This window comes from Theropithecus gelada, chromosome 3, assembly GCF_003255815.1.
Source record: "Theropithecus gelada isolate Dixy chromosome 3, Tgel_1.0, whole genome shotgun sequence".
Taxonomy (NCBI): domain Eukaryota; kingdom Metazoa; phylum Chordata; class Mammalia; order Primates; family Cercopithecidae; genus Theropithecus; species Theropithecus gelada.
In genome coordinates, this window is record NC_037670.1 from 10,000,510 (window position 1) to 10,020,559 (window position 20,050).

Below are 20,050 nucleotides of genomic sequence, written 5' to 3' on the forward strand. Positions count from 1 at the left end.
TCACTGCAGCCTCAAACTCTTGGGCAAAGTGATCCTCCTGCCTTAGCCTCCCAAGTAGCTGGGACTACAAATACCTGCCACCATGCCGAGCTAATGTTTAAAATTGTTTCTAGAAATGAGGTCTCACTATGTTGACCAAGCTGATCTCAAACACCTAACCTCAAGGGATCCTCCCAGCTCAGCCTCCCAGAGTGTTGGGATTACAGATGTGACCCACCACACCCAGCCAATGGTTCTTTTGTTTTTCTGAGATGGAGTCTCACTCTGTTGCCCAGGCTGGAGTGCAGTGGTGTGATCTTGGTTCATTGTAACCTCTGTCTCCTGGATTCAAGAAATTCTCCTGCCTCAGCCTCCTGAGTAGCTGGGATTACAGGTGCACTCCACTATACCTGGCTAATTTTTGTATTTTTAGTAGAGGTGGAGTTTCACCCATATTGGTCAGGCTGGTCTCAAACTCCTGACCTCAAGTGATCCACCCACTTTGGCCTCCCAAAGTGCTGGGATTACAAGCATAAGCCATCACACCCAGTCAATAGTTCTTAATAAATGTTTGCAGAATAAATAAATCAAGTTTTTTTGAAATGGAACTCCGTCATTTGAGCAATTTTTTTAAATGATTGGAGCCTTCGATGTTTTTAAATTCATAAATTGGAAGAAAAAATTTCCTCATGGAGTTGTTAAGAAATGAAAAAAAAATCACAGTGGTTGTACTATGATTTGAATGTGTCTCCCCAAATTCATGCGTTGGAAACTTGGTCCCCAATGCAACAGTGTGGGGATGTGGAGCATTCCAAAAGGTGTTTGGGTCATGTAGGCTTCACCCTCACAAATGGATTACAGTTGCTATAGAGGGGCTTGCAGGAGTGGGTTTGCTCTCATTTTGCCCTTCTGCCTTCTGCCATGTGAGGAAGCAGCAAGAAGGCCCATACAAGATGCCAGCACCTTGATCTTGGACTTCCCAGCCCCTAGAACCATGAGAAATACATTTCTGGTTTGTATAAATTACCTAGTCTGTGGCAGTCTGTTGTAGCAGCACAAATGAACTAAGACCATGTGGAAGTACTTTATTAATTTTAAAATTTAAAATTGTGTATATATGCAAGAGATTACTGCAAATTAAAGAAACAAGGCCTTCAAGATTGAAATGACTAAGCTCAAACCTAGACTAACACATGAGATTTTGAGACTTAAAGGTCCAGAGTTGAAGGGGCTCTGAGAGTCCCTTCCAGGAGTCTCCCTTGGAACACCAACCACATGGATCTCAAGGGTACTACATGTGCATGCTGCCCTTTGTTGGGCAAATCCTCCAGTGAGACCACAGTGTGAAATTAGCTGGGTGTGGTGGCGCATGCCTGTCATTCCTGCTTCTCAGGAGGCTGAGGCACGAGAATTTCTTTGAACCCAGGAGGTCTAGGTTGCAGTGAGCCAATATCATGACACTGCACTCCAGCCTGGGCAACAGAGCAAGATTCTCTCTCAAAAAAAAAAAAAAAAGAAGAAGAAGAAGAAGAAGAAGAAGAAAAGAAAAGAAAGACACCAGGTGCTGTGGCTCTCACCTATAATCCCAGCACTTTGAGAGGCCGAGGCAGGCAGATCACTTAAGGCCAGGAGTTTGAGACCAGCCTGGCCAACATGGTGAAATCCCATCTCTCCTAAAAATACAAAAATTAGCCAGGTATAGTGGTGCACACCTGTAATCTCAACTGCTTGGGAGGCTGAGGCATGAGAATTGCTTGAACCCGGGTGGCAGAGGTTGCAGTGAGCCGAGATCATGCCACATCACTCCAGCCTGGTAGACAGAGTGAGACTCTGTCTCAAAAAAGAATTTTTTTTTAGATTCAGTAGGTACATGCCCAGGTTCATTACAAGGGTATATGCATGACACTGAAGCTTGGGCTTCTATTGATCCCATCACCCAAATAGTGAACATTGTACCCAATAGGAAGTTTTCCTTCCTTTCTTTCTTTCTTTCTTTTTTTTTGAGATGGAGTTTCACTCTGTTGCCCAGGCTGGAGTGCAGCGGCGCGATCTCAGCTCACTGCAACTTCTGCCTCCCAGGTTCAAGTGATTCTCCTGTCTCAGCCTCCTGAGTAGCTGGAATTACAGGCACCCGCCACCACGCCCAGCTATTTTTTTGTATTTTTAGTAGAGACATGGTTTCACCATGTTGGCCAGGCTGGTCTCGAACTCCTGACCTCAGGTGATCCACCTGCCCTGGCCTCCCAACTTGCTGGGATTACAGGCATGAGCCACCACGCCTGGCCCTATTCCTATCTTTATAAAAAAATTTTTTGGCCAGGCACAACGGCTAGTGCCTGTAATCCCAGCACTTTGGGAGGCCAAGACAGGCGGATCGCGAGGTCAAGAGATCAAGATCATCCTGGCCAACATAGCGAAACACCATCTCCACTAAAAATACAAAAATTAGCTGGGCGTGGTGGCACATGACTGTAATCCCAGCTACTCAGGACTCTGAGGCAGGAGAACTGCCGAGATCACACCACTGCACTCCAGCCTGGCGACAGAGTGAGATTCTGTAAAAAAAAAAAAAAAAAAAATTAAACTTTGTTTTGTTTTTTTTTTTGAGATAGGGTGTCACTCTGTCACCCAGGCTGGAGTGTGGTGGTACGATCACGGCTCACTGCAACCTCTACTTCCTGGGTTCAAGCCATCTCCCACCTCAGCCTCCTGAGCAGCTGAAACCACAGGTGTGCACCACCACACCCAACTTTTGAACCCATGAGTTCAAGTCTTCCTCCCGCCTTGGCCTCCCAAAGTGCTGGGATTACAGGCGTGAGCCATTGCACCTGGGCTATTGTTCACATCTTTATGTTCCTGTGTGTCCAATGCTTAGTTCCCACTTGTAAGTGATAACATGTTATATTTAGTTTTCTGTTTCTGTGTGAATTCGCTTAGGATAATGGCCTCCAGCTACGTCCATGTTGCTGCAAAGGACATGACTTCATTCTTTTTATGACTGCATAGTATTCCTTGGTGTATATGTACCCCACTTTCTTTATCCAGTCCACTGTTGATGTGCACCTAGGTTGGGACACTATGAATGTCTTCTTTTTTTTTTTTTTTTTTCTTGAGATGGAGTTTCACTCTTGTTGTCCAGGCTGGCGTGCAATAGCGCAATCTTGGCTCACTGCAACCTCTGCCTTCTGGGTTCAAGCAATCCTCTTGCCTCAGCCTCCCAAGTAGCTGGGATTACAGGCATCCGCCACCATGCTCGGCTAATTTTTTTGTATTTAGTAAAGACGAGGTTTCACCATCCTGGTCAGGCTGGTCTACGAACTCCTGACCTCAGGTGATCTGCACGCCTCAGCCTCCCAAAGTGTTGGAATTACAGGCGTGAGCCACCGCACGGGCCACTGTGAATGTCTTCTGTTCCTCCCTCCTCGTTTGGTGAAACTGAAGCCCAAGGAGATAGTGTCTCCTGTCAAACTCTCAGGTGTGTTATCTTGTAGAGGATCTTAATTGCTTTGTGTGTAGTTCAAATTGCTTTGTGTGTGTATTTCATTGCTCTCCAATGAAACGTACCCTCTGAAGATTGAGCTCAGTCTTCCTTTACTTTTGTCTCTTCCCTGCCCGCCTCCCAAAGAGATTGCACACGACTCTGGTAAAGACTCACAGAATAGACTTTTCTGTAAATCTGCCAGTTATCAACAGAGCCGTGGTAGGAAACTTTAAAAGATGGTAGGAGACTGTTGCCATCTGCTGGTAAATTTGTAGAACTACAGTTAGAAGTCCCTCTTCATAGAATTATCAACCAGGAATTTGACTGTCTTGCAAGCTTGGATGTCTGGATCTTTTCCCCTAGGTACTCTGCTCTCATTCAGAGTTGAGCCTGGGCAAAGGGTGTCTGGCAGTATTTGTGTTTGGTGGCATATTACACAGATGTTTCCCAAGTCTTTCATTTGTGCAAGATAGAATTAATCCCTGAGGCCTGGGTGGTGTGGCTCACATCTGTAATCCCAGCACTTTGGGAGTCTGAGGCGGGAGGCTCATTTGAGGCTAGAAGTTTGAGACCAGCCTGGGCAACATAAGACCCTGTCTCTATAATTTTTTTTTTGAGATGCAGTCTCGCTCTGTTGCCTGGCCTGGAGTGCAGCCGTGTGATCTCCACTCACTGCAACCTCCACCTCCCGGATTCAAGCGATTCTCCCGCCGCAGCCTCCCAAGTAGCTGGGATTACAGGTGGGTGCCACCACACCTGGCTAATTTTTGCATTTTTAGTAGAAACGGGGTTTCACCATGTTGGTCAGGCTGGTCTTGAACTCCTGTTTTCAAGTGATCTGCCAGCTTCTGCCTCCCAAAGTACTGGAATTATAGGCATAAGCCACTGGGCCAGCCCCTCAAATTTTTTTATAATAATAATAATACTTTTTTTTTTTTTTTTTTTGAAACAGGGTCTCGCTCTGTCACCCAGGCTGGAGTGCAGTGGCTCAATCTCTGCTGATTGCACCCTCCAACTTTCCAGGCTCAGATGATCCTTCCACCTCAGCCTCCCAAAGTGCTGGGATTACAGGTGTGATCCACTGCACCAGACCTCATAATAACAATTTACTATTATTATTATTATTTGAGATAGAGTCTTGTTCTGTTGCCCAGGTTGGAGTGCAGTGGCACAATCTCGGCTCACTGAAACCTCCGACTCCCTGGTTCAAGCAATTCTCCTGCCTGAGCCTTCTGAGTAGCTGGGATTACAGGGATGCGCCACCACACCCAGCTAATTTTGTATTTTTAGTAGAGACAGGGTTGCACCATATTGGCCAGGCTGGTCTCAAACTCCTGACTTTGTGATCCGCCTACCTTGGCCTCCCAAAGTGCTGGGATTACAGGCATGAGCCACTACACCCAGCCAATAATAATTTTTTTAATTAAAAAAATGAATGAATCCCCAAACGCAAGAAGGCTGCAGTCTGGTAGCAGAGCTAAGAACATCAATAACCATATTGCAATTGTATAAAAGCTAAAAGCTCCATACACGGGAAATAAAAGGTACCAGAGGCCAGAGAGAGCCACTGCTGTTTGGGGACATGACAAAAATCACTGAGGCCTTCTGAAAAATGTGACCTTGACATTCTTTTTTTTTTTTTTTTTGAGATGGAGCCTGTCTCTGTCACCCAGGCTGGAGTGCGGTGGTGCGATCTCGGCTCAGTGCAATCTCTGCCTCCCAGATTCAAACAATTCTTCTGTCTCAGCCTCCCAAGTAGCTGGGACTACAGGCGCCCGCTACCATGCCCAGCTAATTTTTGTATTTTTAGTAGAGGCAGGATTTCACCCCATCATGCTGGTCTCGAACTCCTGACCTCAGGTGATCCCCCTGCCTCAGCCTCCCAAAGTGCTGGGATTACAGGCATGAGCCACAGTGCTTAGCTGTAACCTTGACATTCTTATCAAAAGGAAGAGGCATTCCGCCCTTTTATGTCTAGCTTGGCAAGCAGAATTTTATTTTATTTATTATTATTATTATTATTATTATTATTATTATTATTATTATTATGTTTTTAGATGGAGTTTCATTCTTGGTGCCCAGTCTGGAGTGCAATGGCATGATCTTGGCTCACTGCAACCACCACCTCCTGGGTTCAAGTGATTCTCATGCCTCAGCCTCCCAAGTAGCTGGGATTATAGGCACCTGCCACCATGCCTGGCTAATGTTTTGTATTTTTAGTAGAGATGGGGTTTCACCATGTTGGCTAGGCTGGTCTTGAACTCCTGACTTTAAGTGATGCGCCCTCCTCGGCCTCCCAGAGTGTTGAGATTACAGGCGTGAGCCACCATTCCCGGCCCCTTACAATTAATTATATTCTACAGCCCGCATAATCTGGAACTCTGGTGGTCCACTCTGCCCTTATACACAGCAGGCAGGAAGTCCTGGAGAATTAACACTCACCCCTGCCCCACCACATCAGCCATCAGCCAGTGACTGCCGGGAGTTGGTGTATAAACACCCTTGCTCCCTTGCCCTGTGGGCGGGGCTAACTCTGAGACATGGATTCTACATCATTGCCCAGAGCTCCTCAACACCATTTAGCATCGCCGTCCACATTGGTAACTTGCTTGATAATACACACTTATTGGAGGCTTTCCCTTTTCTCTCTCAGGTTGGTGTTTCCTGAGATCACCTTCAAAACCTATTACATGTAAATTCTTATCTTAAGGTTTATTTCTGGGAAACAATATCTAAAACATCATCCAAGACCTGAGATAAAAAATTAAGAAGATTGGACTTTGAGCAATAAGCGCTTCCTCAATGCCAGGTACTAATAGCCAATAGCTCTCATGATTGATTTTGTATTTTTACAATGTAAATGTAAATAAGAATCGCTTGAACCTGGGAAGCAGAGGCTGCAGTGAGCTGAGATGGCGCCACTGCACTCCAGCCTGGGCAACAGAGCGAGACTACATCTAAAAAAAAAAAAACGGGGCCTGTAATCTCAGCACTTTGGTTTGGGAGGCAGAGGTGGGCGGATCACCTGAGGTCAGGAGTTTGAGACCAGCCTGGCCAACGTGGTGAAATGCTGTCTCTACTGAAAATACAAAAATTAGCACGTACCTGTAATCCCAGCTACTCAGGAGGCTGAGGCAGGGGAACAGCTTGAGCCCAGGAGGCAGAGGTTTCAGTGAGCTGAGATTGAGCCACTGCACTCCAGCCTGGGCAAGAGAGCAAGACTCTGTCTCAAAAAAACCAAAACAAAGCAAAATGAAACAAACAAAAAGCAAAGCAAAACAAAACAAAAGAAAAAAACAAAAAACCAGTGGGCAAAGAAGCCTTAATAGACATTTCTCAAAGACATACAAATGACCACCAAGTACATTAAAATATATATGTATATATTCCACATCACTAATCATTAGGGAAATGCAAATCAAAACCACAGTGAGATATAGCACTTCACATCATTAGATGGCTATTATCAAAAAGACAAGTGAAGCCTGGGCAACATGGCAAAATCTCGTCTCTACCAAAAAAAACAAAAAAAACCCAAAACAAAATACAGAAACTAGCCAGATGTGGTGACACACACCTGTAGTCCCAGCTACTCAGGAAGCTAAGGTGGGAGAATCACTTGAGCCCAGGAGGTCAAGGCTACAGTGAGCTATGATCCTGCCACTGCCCTCCGGCCTGGGTGACAGAGCAAGACCATGTCTCAATTAGAACAAAACATTTAAAAAGGACAAATGATAAGTGTTGATGAGATGTGGAGACCAGGGAAGCCTTGACTCTGTTGTTGGGAATGTAAATTGGTTCAGTCATTCTGGAAAACAGCAGGGAGTTTCTTCAGAAAGTTCAAATAGGTAACAGGATTGCCAGTACAGCCCAGCAACCTCACCTCTGGGTACCTATCCAAGGTCATTGAAATAAACATGTCACCAGGCACGCTGGCTCACGCCTGTAATCCCAGCACTTTGGGAGACCGAGGTTGGCAGATCACCTGCGGCCAGGAGTTCAAGACCAGCCTGGGCAACATGGTGAAACCCCATCTCTACTAAAAATACAGAAATTATCAGGCGGGGCTCGGTGGCTCATGCTTGTAATCCCAGCGCTTTGGGAGGCCAAAGTGGGCGGATCACGAGGTCAGGAGATTGAGACCATCCTGGCTGATACGGTGAAACCCCATCTCTACTAAAAATACAAAAAATTAGCCAGGCGTGGTGGTGGGTGCCTGTAGTCCCAGTTACTCGGGAGGCTGAGGCAGGAGAATGGCGTGAACCTGGGATGGGGAGCTTGCAGTGAGCTGAGATCGTGCCACTGCACTCTGGCCTGGGCAACTAAGCGAGATTCCGTCTCAAAAAAAAAAGAAAAAAAAATTATCCAGGCTAGGTGGCGCACGCCTGTAGTCCCAGCTACTCGGGAGGCCGAGGCAGGAGAATGGCATGAACCCGGAAGGCAGAGGTCCTTGGGAGGCAGAGGTTTCAGTGAACTGAGATTGTGATTGCACCACTGCACTCCAGCCTGGGTGACAGAGAGAGACTCTTGTCTCAAAAAAAAAAAAAAAAAGAAAACAAAAGAAAGAAAGAAAAAAGAAAAAAAGAAAATAAATCAACATGTCAATGAGGTATCTGTACTTCCACGTGTACTGAAGCATTATTCACAACAGCCCATATATGGAAGCCACCTAAGTGTCCATCAGTGGATGAATGGATAAAGAAGATGTGATCCACACACACACAGACAATGAAATATTATTCAACCTTAAAAAAGAAGGAAATCCTGCCATTTGCAACAACATAGATAAACCTGGAGGACATTATGCAAAGTGAAATAAGCCAGGGACAGAAAGACAAATACTGCCTGATTTCACTTACTCCCTAGGTAGCATCTAAAAAGTCAGATTCATAGTACCAAAGAGTAGGATGGTGGTTGCCAGGAGCTAAAGATGGTGGTGGAGGGGAGGTGTGACTGTCAAGGGATAACTGGAGGGAGATCTCTGTGACGTTGGAATAGATCGGGATCTCAGTTGCTATGATGTGAATCTGTACATGTGATCAAACGACAGTAATTCAGAACTATGCACACGCTTTATACCAGTGTCAATTTCCTGGGTTTGATATTGCATTATAATTACATAAGATGTAGCCACTGGGGTAAACTAAGTAATAGATAGATTTGGGGGCTGGGCACGGTGGCTCACACCTGTAACCCCAGCACTTTGGGAGGCTGAGGTGGGCAGATCATTTGAGCCCAAGAATTTGAGACCAGCCTGGGCAATATGGTGAAACCCTGTCTCTGCCAAAAATACAAAACTTAGCCAGGTGTGGTGGACCATGCCTGTAGTCCTACCTACTTGGGAGGCTGAGGTGGAAGGGTCACCTGAACTCAGGGAGATAGAGGCTATAGTGAGCTATAATTATGTCACTGTACTTCAGTCTGGGTGACAGAGCAAGACTCTGTCTCAATAATAAAAAAGGTACACCTGACCTCCCCATACTATTTTTGCAACTTCTTGTAAATCTATAATAATTATAGATATTAATAATTAATAACTATAAACAGTAATTATAGATTCACAAAAAGTTGCAAGAAATTGCAAAAATAATTATTATTTTATTATTTTATTTTTATTTATTTATTTATTTTGAGACAGAGTCTCACTCTGTCGCTCAGGCGGGGGTACAGTGGCGTGATCTCGGCTCACTATAAGCTCCTCCTCCTGGGTTCACACCATTCTTCTGCCTCAGCCTCCCAAGTAGCTGGGACTACAGGCACCCGCCATCACGCCCTGCTATTTTTTTGTATTTTTAGTAGAGACGGGGTTTCACTGTGTTAGCCAGGATGGTCTTGATCTCTTGATCTCGTGATCCGCCTGCCTTGGCCTCCCAAAGTGTTGGGATTACAGGTGTGAGCCACCGTGCCTGGACTTTTTATTTTTTAATAAAAAAAATATTTTTGAGACAGGGGCTCGCTCTGTCACCCAGGCTGGAGTGCAGTGCTGTGATCTTGGCCCACTGCAACCTCCAACTCCTGGCCTCAAGTAATCCTCCTGCCTCAGCCTCCTGAGTAGCTGGGACCACAGGCATGTGCCACCACACTCGGCTAATTTTTTGTGTTTTTGTAGAGACAAGGTTTCACCGTGTTGCCCAGGTTGGTCTTCATTATTATTATTATTTGAGACAGGGTCTTGCTCTGTTGCCCAGACTGGAGTGCAGTGGTGCGATCATGGCTCACTGCATCCTTGACCTCCCAGGCTCGAGAAATCCTCCCACCTCAAGCTCCCAAGTAGGTGGGACTACAGGCACATGCCACCATGTCTAGTAATTGTTAAATGTTTTGTAGTGGTGAGTCTCACTATGTTGCCCAGGCTGATCTCAAACTCCTGGGCTGGAGTGATCCTCCCGCCTCAGCCTCCCAAAGTGCTGGGATTACAGCCATGAGCCACTGCACCCAGTTGATTATTTTTATAAAAAGCTTATTTAAGCTATATAGACATAAGCACCCTCAGTTTGGTAGGTAGATAATATTCACATTTACTAATTAGTGTCTTGCTTTCTTAAGAGAAAACGCTGCCCAACTCGGAGCTACTGCAATTTACACGGTTCTAACAGGCTGTGAGGTGTTGCACAGAAATAAGTTTATTTCCTTTTCCAAATGAGCTAAACTTATTCCTCTAAATAATGTTAAAACATTCACCAAGCATTTTCCCAAAGTGTCTTAAAATTACCCTTGCTTTTTTTTTGCACAAACAAACAAAAACCCAAGGCAGAATTCAGTATCAGGGTCCGCTTGGGGGTTGAGGACCTCCCAGGCAGCCATGCATACTGACTCAGTTTTCTTTCCTTGAAGAAAACTCGGGTTTTATGGACAAAGAATGTTATGAAAAGTCAACTCTATGAAGAACCTTTATTAAAATATCTCTGGGAGAAAACACCCACTCCTCCCCAGCAGGCCCATGGAACCTTCGGAAAAGATCCTGCAGGCCCCCCCTGAGGGCTGCAGAGCCAAGAGCCGGGGCCAGGCATCCTCGGATGAAAATTCAGCTGAGTCACAATTGTTTCTGAGTTTTCAATAAAGAAATGTATCTTTGCACCCATTTTTTCTTTGGATTGGTACAGACTTTCTTGCCTCTTTTGGTAGTGAATCTGTGAAAGAGAGACATGGATAAGTTAGTATTGAGACTCTTTGCCTCCTGGGATGGGATAGAAAGGGAAGGAGGGGCGGTTCCCTCACTAGTCTTCTGGCCTTGCCACAAACCTGTTGCTGTCTGTCCCTGTCCCCTCTTCTCCTGGGCCTTGCCTCCCTCCTCTTTGCTACCTTGATTTCCACTGGAAACTATGCCTCCAGACCAACCTCTCCCAGGTGTCATTTACCATTTTCCACCAGTTCTAGCCTGTAGCATGTGACCTGCACCAGGATACTTAATTTTTTTTTTTTTTTTTTTGAGACAAACTCTTGCTCTGTTGCCCAGGTTGGAGTGCAATGACGTGATCTCAGCTCATTGCAACCTCCATTTCCCAGGTTCAAGCAATGCTCCTGCCTCAGACGCCCAAGTAACTGGGATTATAGGCACGCATCAGCACGCCCAGCTAATTTTTGTATTTTTAGTAGAGATGGGTTTTTGCCATGTTGGCCAGGGTGGTCTCGAACTCCTGACCTCAGGCGATCTGCCCACATTGGCCTCCCAAAGTGATGGGATAACAGGCGTGAGCCATCACACCTAGCCTTTATTTTTATTTTTTTTTTTTTTTGAGACGGAGTTTCACTCTTGTTGCCCAGGCTAGAGTGCAATGGTGCGATCTCAGCTCACCGCAACCTCCGCCTCCCAGATTCAAGCGATTCTCCTGCCCCAGCCTCCCGAGTAGCTGGGATTACAGGCATGTGCCACCATGCTTGGCTAATCTTTTATTTTTAGTAGAGACAGGGTTTCTCCATGTTGGTCAGGCTGGTCTGGAACTCCCGACCTCAGGTGATGCACCTGCCTCGGCCTACCGAAGTGCTGGGATTACAGGCATGAGCCACCATGCCTGGCCTATTTTATTTTTTTTTTGAAACAGTTTCTCTCTTGTCACCCAGGCTGGAATGCAGTGGCACGATCTCGACTCACTGCAAACTCCACCTCCCGGGTTCAAGCGATTCTCCTGCCTCAGCCTCTGGAGTAGCTGGGCTTACAAGCCTGTGCCACCTCGCCCGGCCGGTTCTTTCATTGTAACAGAACAGCTTTATTGAACAGAACAGAACAGTTCCTACGGCACATACAGTTGACTCTTGAACAATACGGGTTTGACCTCTGTGGGGCTACTTATAGGCAGCCTTTTTCCAACCAAAGGAGGATGGAAAATACAGTACTCAGTGATGCAAAACCTGCATAAATGCAGGGGAAATTGTATGCTGAAATCCTGGCACCAATCCCCTGTGGGTACTGGGGGATAACTGTAATTCACTCTTTTTTTTTTTTTTTTTTTTTCTTTTTTTCTTTTTTTAGGGATGAAGTCTGTCTGTGTTACCCAGGCTGGAGTGCAGTGGTGCGATCATAGCTCACTGCAGCCTTGAACTCCTGGGCTCAAGCAATTGTCTAAACCTCCCCACCGTGTACAGCTCCATCCATTTAAAGGGTATAATTATAATTCAATGGTTTTTTATTATAGTCATAGATTATGCAACCATCACCACAATCAACTTTAGGATATTTTCACCACCCCAGAAAGGAACCCTACACTCAACATGTTATTTAATTGTTAACCACATTTTCAAGGTTATTCATCACAGCTGATGATTCCTGAACTCCTTACCTCACGTGAGTTTATTAAAAGTGGGGGTTGGCTGGGCCCAGTGGCTCACACCTGTAATCCCAGCATTTTGGGAGGCTGAGGCGGGCAAATCACCTGAGTTCAGGAGTTCAACACCAGCCTGGCCAACATGGTGAAATTCTGTCCCTCCTAATAACACAAAAATTAGCTGGGCATGATGGCATGTGCCTGTAATCCCAGCTACTTGGGAGGCTGAGGCAGGAGAATTGCTTGAACCTGGGAGGTGGAGGTTGCAGTGAGCTGAGATCATGCCGTTGCACTCCAGCCTGGGCAACAAGAACGAAACTCAGTCTCAAAAAGAAAAAAAAAAAAAAGAGTCAGGTTCTTCTACCTGAAGCTCAGAGTCACACTTGTTAGTGTGCACAGGGGATTTTCCAGGTTCCCATCCTAAGGCTCATCCTGGGGGTCTGCTCAGCACCCATCCTGTTCCATGGCTGACAGGGTCCCTGAAAGCACGTCTGAGAAATACTCACATTACAGCCTGCTGGGAGCAGCTGCTACTGGTGAATTCATAGCTTTGCACCTGGGTCCAGGGAAGGGACTTGTGGCTGTGTTGGAAGCAGCATGTCTTGGCTATGTCAGTCCCACCTAAAAATCAGGGAGAGGAAGGGCTTTGGAGACGCTCCTTTCCGTCCACTCCCAGGAGGTCCGGGAAGGAACCCCAGGAGGGGAATGGGCCAGCTACGTACGTGTGGCAGTTCCAAGGTGGAGACTCAAGAGGGACGCCAGGATCACAGCAGAGGCCACGGACAGGTCCATCATGATGCTGCAAATCAGGCCCTTCACAGGTTTCTCCCAAACTGCTCCTGCCTGATCCCCTTTTATGAGGCTGAGATGGCTCTGAAAACAATTCCAGAGAATTTTGTGGTTGGGAACAAAAGCAGCACTTTTGACCCATTGAAGGAAAAGCAACCACCTAACACTCGTGGGAAGGAAATTAGACAGCGAAGAAAGATAATCTGGGGCCGGGCGTCACGGCTCACGCCTGTGATCACAGCACTTTGGGAGGCCGAGGCGGGCGGATCACTTGAGGTCAGGAGTTCAAGATCAGCCTGGCCAACATGGAGAAACCCTATCTCTACTAAAAACACAAAAATTGGCCGGGTGTGGTGGCAGGCACCTGCAATCCCAGCTACCCCGGAGGCTGAGGCAGGAGAATCACTTGAACCTGGGAGGTAGAGGTTGCAGTGAGCTGAGATGGCACCACTGCACTCCATCCTGGGCAACAGAGTGAGACTCTGCCAAAAAAACAAAAAAAACAAAAAACCAACCAACCAAGCGACAAAAAAACCAAGTGACAGATGGTAGAGATCCCTTTATTGAATTCCATCAACAGGGACAAAAAAGGAAGAGAATTTGGGAGAAAAGCAGAGGCAGGCAGGCCCCAGGGAGTCTGGTTCCCAGTGCTGTTGGCTGAGTCAACACTTCCTTGTTTAAAAAGAAAAAGCAGAGGAAATTAAGTAATATTCCAGTGAACTGAGCTAAGTGACTTTATAGCACAATTGGTTATTGTAGATAGGTTTTTGGCTCTTGGGCAAAGTTTTGTTTGCTTATTTCCGTGTGGAGCTCTGGATGGTCTCAAGATGTGAACACAGAGTAGCCCAACCTCGACAATGGATATTTAAAAACACGGTCCAGGCAGGTGCCAGCCCATCCATCTTCTTGGGGAGACACCAGCAGGGCCAGGGCTGGCTGGGGGCATTTGAGAGATCTCTTCTAACAGATCCCAAACCTGACAGATCATCACAATCACCTGACGCTTAAAACAATACACAACAGGCCGGGCACGGTGGCTCAAGCCTGTAATCCCAGCACTTTGGGAGGCCGAGACGGGCGGATCACGAGGTCAGGAGATCGAGACCATCCTGGCTAACACGGTGAAACCCCGTCTCTACTAAAAATAAAAATAAAAAAAAAAACTAGCCGGGTGAGGTGGCGGGCACCTGTAGTCCCAGCTACTCGGGAGGCTGAGGCAGGAGAATGGCGTAAACCCGGGAGGCGGAGCTTGCAGTGAGCTGAGATCCGGCCACTGCACTCCAGCCTAGGTGACAGAGCGAGACTCCGTCTCAAAAAAAAAAAAAAACAAACAATACACAACAAATGAAAAAACAAACAACCAACAACAACAGCAGCAAACCAACATATATATATATATATATATATATATATATATATATATATAGTCAGAGAGGGAGAGCCTGGCCGATATGGTGAAACCCCATCCCTACTAGAAATCAAAAAAAAAAAAATTAGCTAGGCATGGTGATGGGCACCTGTAATCCCAGCTACTAGGGAGGCTGAGGCAGGAGAATCACTTGAACGCAGGAGGCAGAGGTTGCAATGAGCCGAGATCCCGCCATTGCATTCCAGCCTGGGCGACAGACCAAGACTCTGTCTCTAAAAAGAAAAAGAAAAAAATGGAGACGAGGTCGGCCGGGCACGGTGGCTCAAGCCTGTAATCCCAGCACTTCGGGAGGCCGAGACGGGCGGATCACGAGGTCAGGAGATCGAGACCATCCTGGCTAACACGGTGAAACCCCGTCTCTACTAAAAAATAGAAAAAACTAGCCGGGCGAGGTGGCGGGCGCCTGTAGTCCCAGCTGCTCGGGAGGTTGAGGCAGGAGAATGGCGGGAACCCAGGAGGCGGAGCTTGCAGTGAGCCAAGACAGTGCCACTGCACTCCAGCCTGGGCGACAGAGCGAGACTCTGTCTCAAAAAAAAAAAAAAAAAAAAAACAATAGAGACGAGGTCTTGCTATGTGGCCCAGGTTGGTCTTAAACTCTTGGCTCAAGTGACCCTCTCACCTTGGCCTCCCAAATTGTTGGGGATTACAGGCAAGAGCCACCACGTTGGCCATACCTGGTCAATTTGAATTTTTTTTTTTTTTTTGTGGGGCCAGGTGCGGTGGCTCACGCCTGTAATCCCAGCACTTTGGGAGGTGGAGGTGGTGGAGGGGGATTGTCTGAGGTCAGGAGTTCGAGACCAGCCTGGCCAACATGGTGAAACCCTGTGTCTACTAAAAATACAAAAATTAGCCGGGCTAATTTTGTGGTGGCTCATGCCTGTAATCCCAGCGACTTGGAAGGCTGAGGCAGGAGAGTCACTTGAACCTGGGAGGTAGAGGTTGCAGTGAGCCAAGATCGCGCCATTGCACTCCAGCCTGGGAAAAAAGGGTGAAACTCTGTCTCAAAAAAAAAAAAAAAATTGTAGAGCTCAAAAGTTGCCAGGCTGGTCTCAAACTCCTGGTCTCAAAGCAATCTGCTCACTCCAGCCTCCCAAAGCACTGGGGTTATAGGGGTGAGCCACCACACCTGGCTTCAGCCAAATTTTTAAAAGAACTTAACAGAACTTTGTGATAGTCAGAGCTGTCATAGGTGGGAAGAGGATAGATGGTGAGTTGCCTGTCACTCAAACCAGGCAGAACAGTCTGGATGATCATGAGAGGGTGGTTTGTTTATGTTTTTGTTTTTGTTTAATTGAGATGGAGCTTTGCTCCTGTTGCGCATGCTGGAGTGCTATGGTACAATCTCGGCTCACCGCAACCTCTGCATCCCGGGTTCAAGTGATTCTTGTGACTCAGCCTCCCAGGTAGCTGGGATTACAGGCACATACCACCACGCCCAGCTAATTTTGTATTTTTAGTAGAGACGGGGTTTCACCATGTTGGTCAGTCTGGTCTCAAACTCCTGACCTCAAGTGATCCATCCACTTCAGCCTCCCAAAGTGCTGGGATTACAGGCATGAGCCACTGCGCCCAGCCGTTTGTTTGTTTTTTTGAGACAGAGTTTTGCTCTGTCATCCAGGCTGGAGTACAGTGGCGCGGTCTTAGCTCACTGCAGCCTCCACCTCCTGGGTTCGAATGATTCTTCTCCTCAGCCTCCGAGTAGCTAGGATTACAGGTGTGCACCACTGTGCCTGGCTAATTTTTGTATGTTTAGTAGAGACAGGGTTTCACCATGTTGCCCAGGCTGGTCTTGAATTCCTGACCTCAGGTGATCTGCCCACCTTGGCCTCCCAAAGTGCTGAAATTGCAGGCGTGAGCCACCCCACCCAGACTGTTTTTTCAAATTAAATAAAAATTAACTGAGTATGGTGGCATGTGTACCTGTAGGCCTGTCTACTCAGGAGGCTGAGGGAGGAGGATCACTTGAGTCCAGGAGTTCAAGGCTGCAGTGAACTATGATCATGCCACTGTACACCAGCCTGGCTGACCAAGCAAGACTCTGTCTCCTCAAAAAAACAAAAAATTATTGGTCGGGTGTGGTGACTTACCCCTGTAATGCCAGGACTTTGGTAGGCTGAGGTGGGTGGATACCTTGAGGTCAGGAGTTCAAGATGAGTCTGGCCCACATGATGAAACCCCATCTCTACCAAAAATACAAAAATTAACCTAGCGTGGTGTTGTGTGTCTGTAATCCCAGCTACCTGGGAGGCTGAGGCAGGAGGATCGCTTGAACCGGGAGGTAGAGGTTGCAGTGAGCCGAGATCGTGCCACTGCACTCCAGCCTGGACAACAGAGTGAGACTCCATTTCAAAAGGAAAAAAAATTCTTCTTTGACTGAAATCTATATTCCCATTTCTTCTACCTGTTGACCCTGTTCTTTATAAAAATGCTTAACTTGTCTTTTTTTTTCTTTTGGAAGATAAAAGGAAATCGAGGCTTGGGCAGATTTGAAGACTGTTCTTTTTATTTCAGTTTCTTTAGCAGGCCCTGAGACAAGGATTCTGGTGCAAGTCATTTATTTGGGAGGTGATTCCATGGGAGCCCCAGGAGAGGAGGGGGAAACTGAGGCAGGGAAGCAGAGGCAGCAACGCAGGGGGAGTTATCAAGCAGGTCATGGCATGAGCAGCCAAGGAGATCTGGGAGCCTGTGCAGGGCAGACCTCAGAGCTGGCTTAGCGGGGCGGGGGCTCAGGTACCCCCCAGTTCCCTGCTGTCACTGGTTGAAGGCTGTACCCCACACTCCTGGCTTGTCTTATGAGCAAACTGAGGGTTCTCTGTGACCAGGAACAAGGCCCTCAGGAAGAGTCCCCAGGAAGTGGCCTTTGGTTTACAAAAGCGACCACTGAAGGGATATGGGGAGTTGTCCGACAGTATCCACTGAAGCCATGATCACGTTTGCCCCAGATATTCTCTTCTTTAGGCTAAACTTTCCTTTTTTTAATTTTTTTTTTCTCTGAGATTGAGTCTCGTTCTGTCACCCAGGCTGGAGGGCAGTGGCTGAAGCCATCCTTCCACCTCCCAAAGAGCTGGGATTACAGTGATGAGCTGCCACCCTACATGGCCTTCTTTTTTTTTTTTTTTTTTGAGACGGAGTCTCGCTTTGTCGCCCAGGTTGGAGTGCAGTGGCCGGATCTCAGCTCACTGCAAGCTCCGCCTCCCGGGTTTACGCCATTCTCCTGCCTCAGCCTCCCGAGTAGCTGGGACTACAGGCGCCCGCCACCTCGCCCGGCTAGTTTTTTGTATTTTTTAGTAGAGAGGGGGTTTCACCATGTTAGCCAGGATGGTCTCGATCTCCTGACGTCGTGATCCGCCCGTCTCGGCCTCCCAAAGTGCTGGGATTACAGGCTTGAGCCACCGCGCCCGGCCTACATGGCCTTCTTACAAAGACATATTGGATTTAGAGCCCACTGTAACCCAGTATGTCCTCCTCTTCACTAATTACTTCTGCAAAGGCCCTATTTTTTTTTTTTTTTTGAGACGGAGTCTTGCTCTGTGCCCCAGGCTGGAGTGCAGTGGCGCGATCTCGGCTCACTGCAAGCTCCGCCCCCCCCGGGTTCACGCCATTCTCCTGCCTCAGCCTCCCGAGTAGCTGGGACTACAGGCGCCCACCACCTCGCCCGGCTAATTTTCTTGTATTTTTAGTAGAGACGGGGTTTCACCCTGTTAGCCAGGATGGTCTCGATCTCCTGACCTCGTGATCCGCCCATCTCGGCCTCCCAAAGTGCTGGGATTACAGGCTTGAGCCACCACACCCGGCTGGAGTTTCACCATGTTGGCCAGGCTGGTCTTGAACTCCTGGGCTCAGGTCTCCCTTGGTCTCCCAAAGTGCTGGGATTACAGGTGTGAGCCACCACACCCAGCCAAAAACCTTTTTTAATTACCCGGGGCTGGGCATGGTGGCTCACTCCTGTAATCCTAGCACTTTGGCAGGCCGAGGCAGGAGGATTGCTTGAGGCCCGGAGGTGGAGGTTTCAGTGAGCTATGATCCCATCGCTGCACCCCACTCCCACCCCCCAAGAAAAAGAAAGAAAAGAAAAAGAAAAAGAAAGACAATGGCTGAGACGTAAACACTTTACGAGAAGGAAACCCACATGGTAAATATAAAAAGCAACTTGGTTTTATTAGTCATCACAGAAATACACGTTTAAACCACAATGTGCCAGTATTCACACACTCACCAGAATGACTACAATGGAAAAAGATGGAAAACACCAAATGTTAGTGAGGAAGTGTTGCATGGCAAATCATACTGCTGGGGGCAGTGGAAAACTACTGACAGTTTTTATTAAAGCCAAACATACGCACACTCTATAATCGAGCAATTCCGGCTGGGCGCGGTGGCTCAAGCCTGTAATCCCAGCACTTTGGGAGGCCGAGGCGGGTGGATCACGAGGTCAGGAGATCGAGACTATCCTGGCTAACATGGTGAAACCCCGTCTCTACTAAAAATACAAAAAATTAGCCGGGCACGGTGGCGGGCGCCTGTAGTCCCAGCTACTTGGGAGGCTGAGGCGGGAGAATGGCGTGAACCCAGGAGGCGGAGCTTGCAGTGAGCCGAGATCACGCCACTGCACTCCAGCCTGGGAGACACAGTGAGACTCCGTCTCAAAAAAAAAAAAAAAAAAAAAAAAATCGAGCAATTCCACTCCTAGGCATGTACCCATCAGAAATGTGTTCATGGCCGGGCGCGGTGGCTCACGCCTGTAATCCCAGCACTTTGGGAGGCCGAGGCAGGCGGATCACCTGAGGTCAGAAGTTTGAGACCCACCTGGCCAACATGGCGAAACCCCATCTCTACTAAAAATACAAAAAATTAGCAGGGCGTGGTGGCGGGCGCCTGTAGTCCCAGCTACTCCGGAGGCTGAGGCCGGAGAATGGCATGAACCCGGGAAAGGGAACTTGCAGTGAGCTGAGATCACACCACTGCACTCCAGCCTGTGCAACAAGAGTGAAAGTCCATCTTAAAAAACAAAAACGTGTTCCTACGTCCACCAAAAGACGCGCACCAGAACATTCATAGCAGCATTATTTATAATAGCTCCAAACTGGGAACGACCCACATGTGTGTCAATAGCAGAATGGAAAATAAATTGTCATTTATCAACATAATACAATACTATTCCACAGTGAGAATGAACTACAATTACACACAACTCACAACCTAATGCTGAGGGGAAAAAGCCAGATATGAACCAGGTGTAGTGACTCACACTGCTAATCCCAGCACTTTGGGAGGCTGAGACAGGAGGATCACTTGAGCCCAGTAGTTGGAGGCAAGCCTGGGCAATATAGCAAGACTCCATCTCTACAAAAACTAAGAAAAATTATCTGAGCTTTGTGGCACATGCCTGTGGTCCCAGCTACTTGGGAGTCTGAGGTGGGAAGATTGCTGGAGCCCAGGAGTTCAAAGCTCGGGTCTACCCAACAGAGTAAGACCCTGTCTCAGCGGAAAAAAAAAAAAAAAAAAAAAAAGCTAGATATGAAAGAATAATATAGGATTCCACCTGTGTAAAGTACCAAACCAAACAAGCAAAACTAATGTTTTTTCTTTCTTTTCTTTTCTTTTCTTTTT

The 20,050-nt window shown here is 47.3% G+C and overlaps 1 protein-coding gene across 1 annotated transcript; it reads right to left on the minus strand.

Moving 5' to 3' along the window:
- Nucleotides 1-10,332: 10,332 nt before the first annotated feature.
- CCL26 (C-C motif chemokine ligand 26) lies at nt 10,333-13,092 on the minus strand. Its single transcript, XM_025380222.1, has 3 exons — nt 12,945-13,092; nt 12,729-12,843; nt 10,333-10,590 (listed from the first exon to the last, which is right to left on the minus strand). Exons 1-3 carry the CDS (start codon nt 13,015-13,017, stop codon nt 10,494-10,496), a joined length of 285 nt encoding a protein of 94 aa, XP_025236007.1. The 5' UTR covers nt 13,018-13,092; the 3' UTR covers nt 10,333-10,493.
- Nucleotides 13,093-20,050: the final 6,958 nt, after the last annotated feature.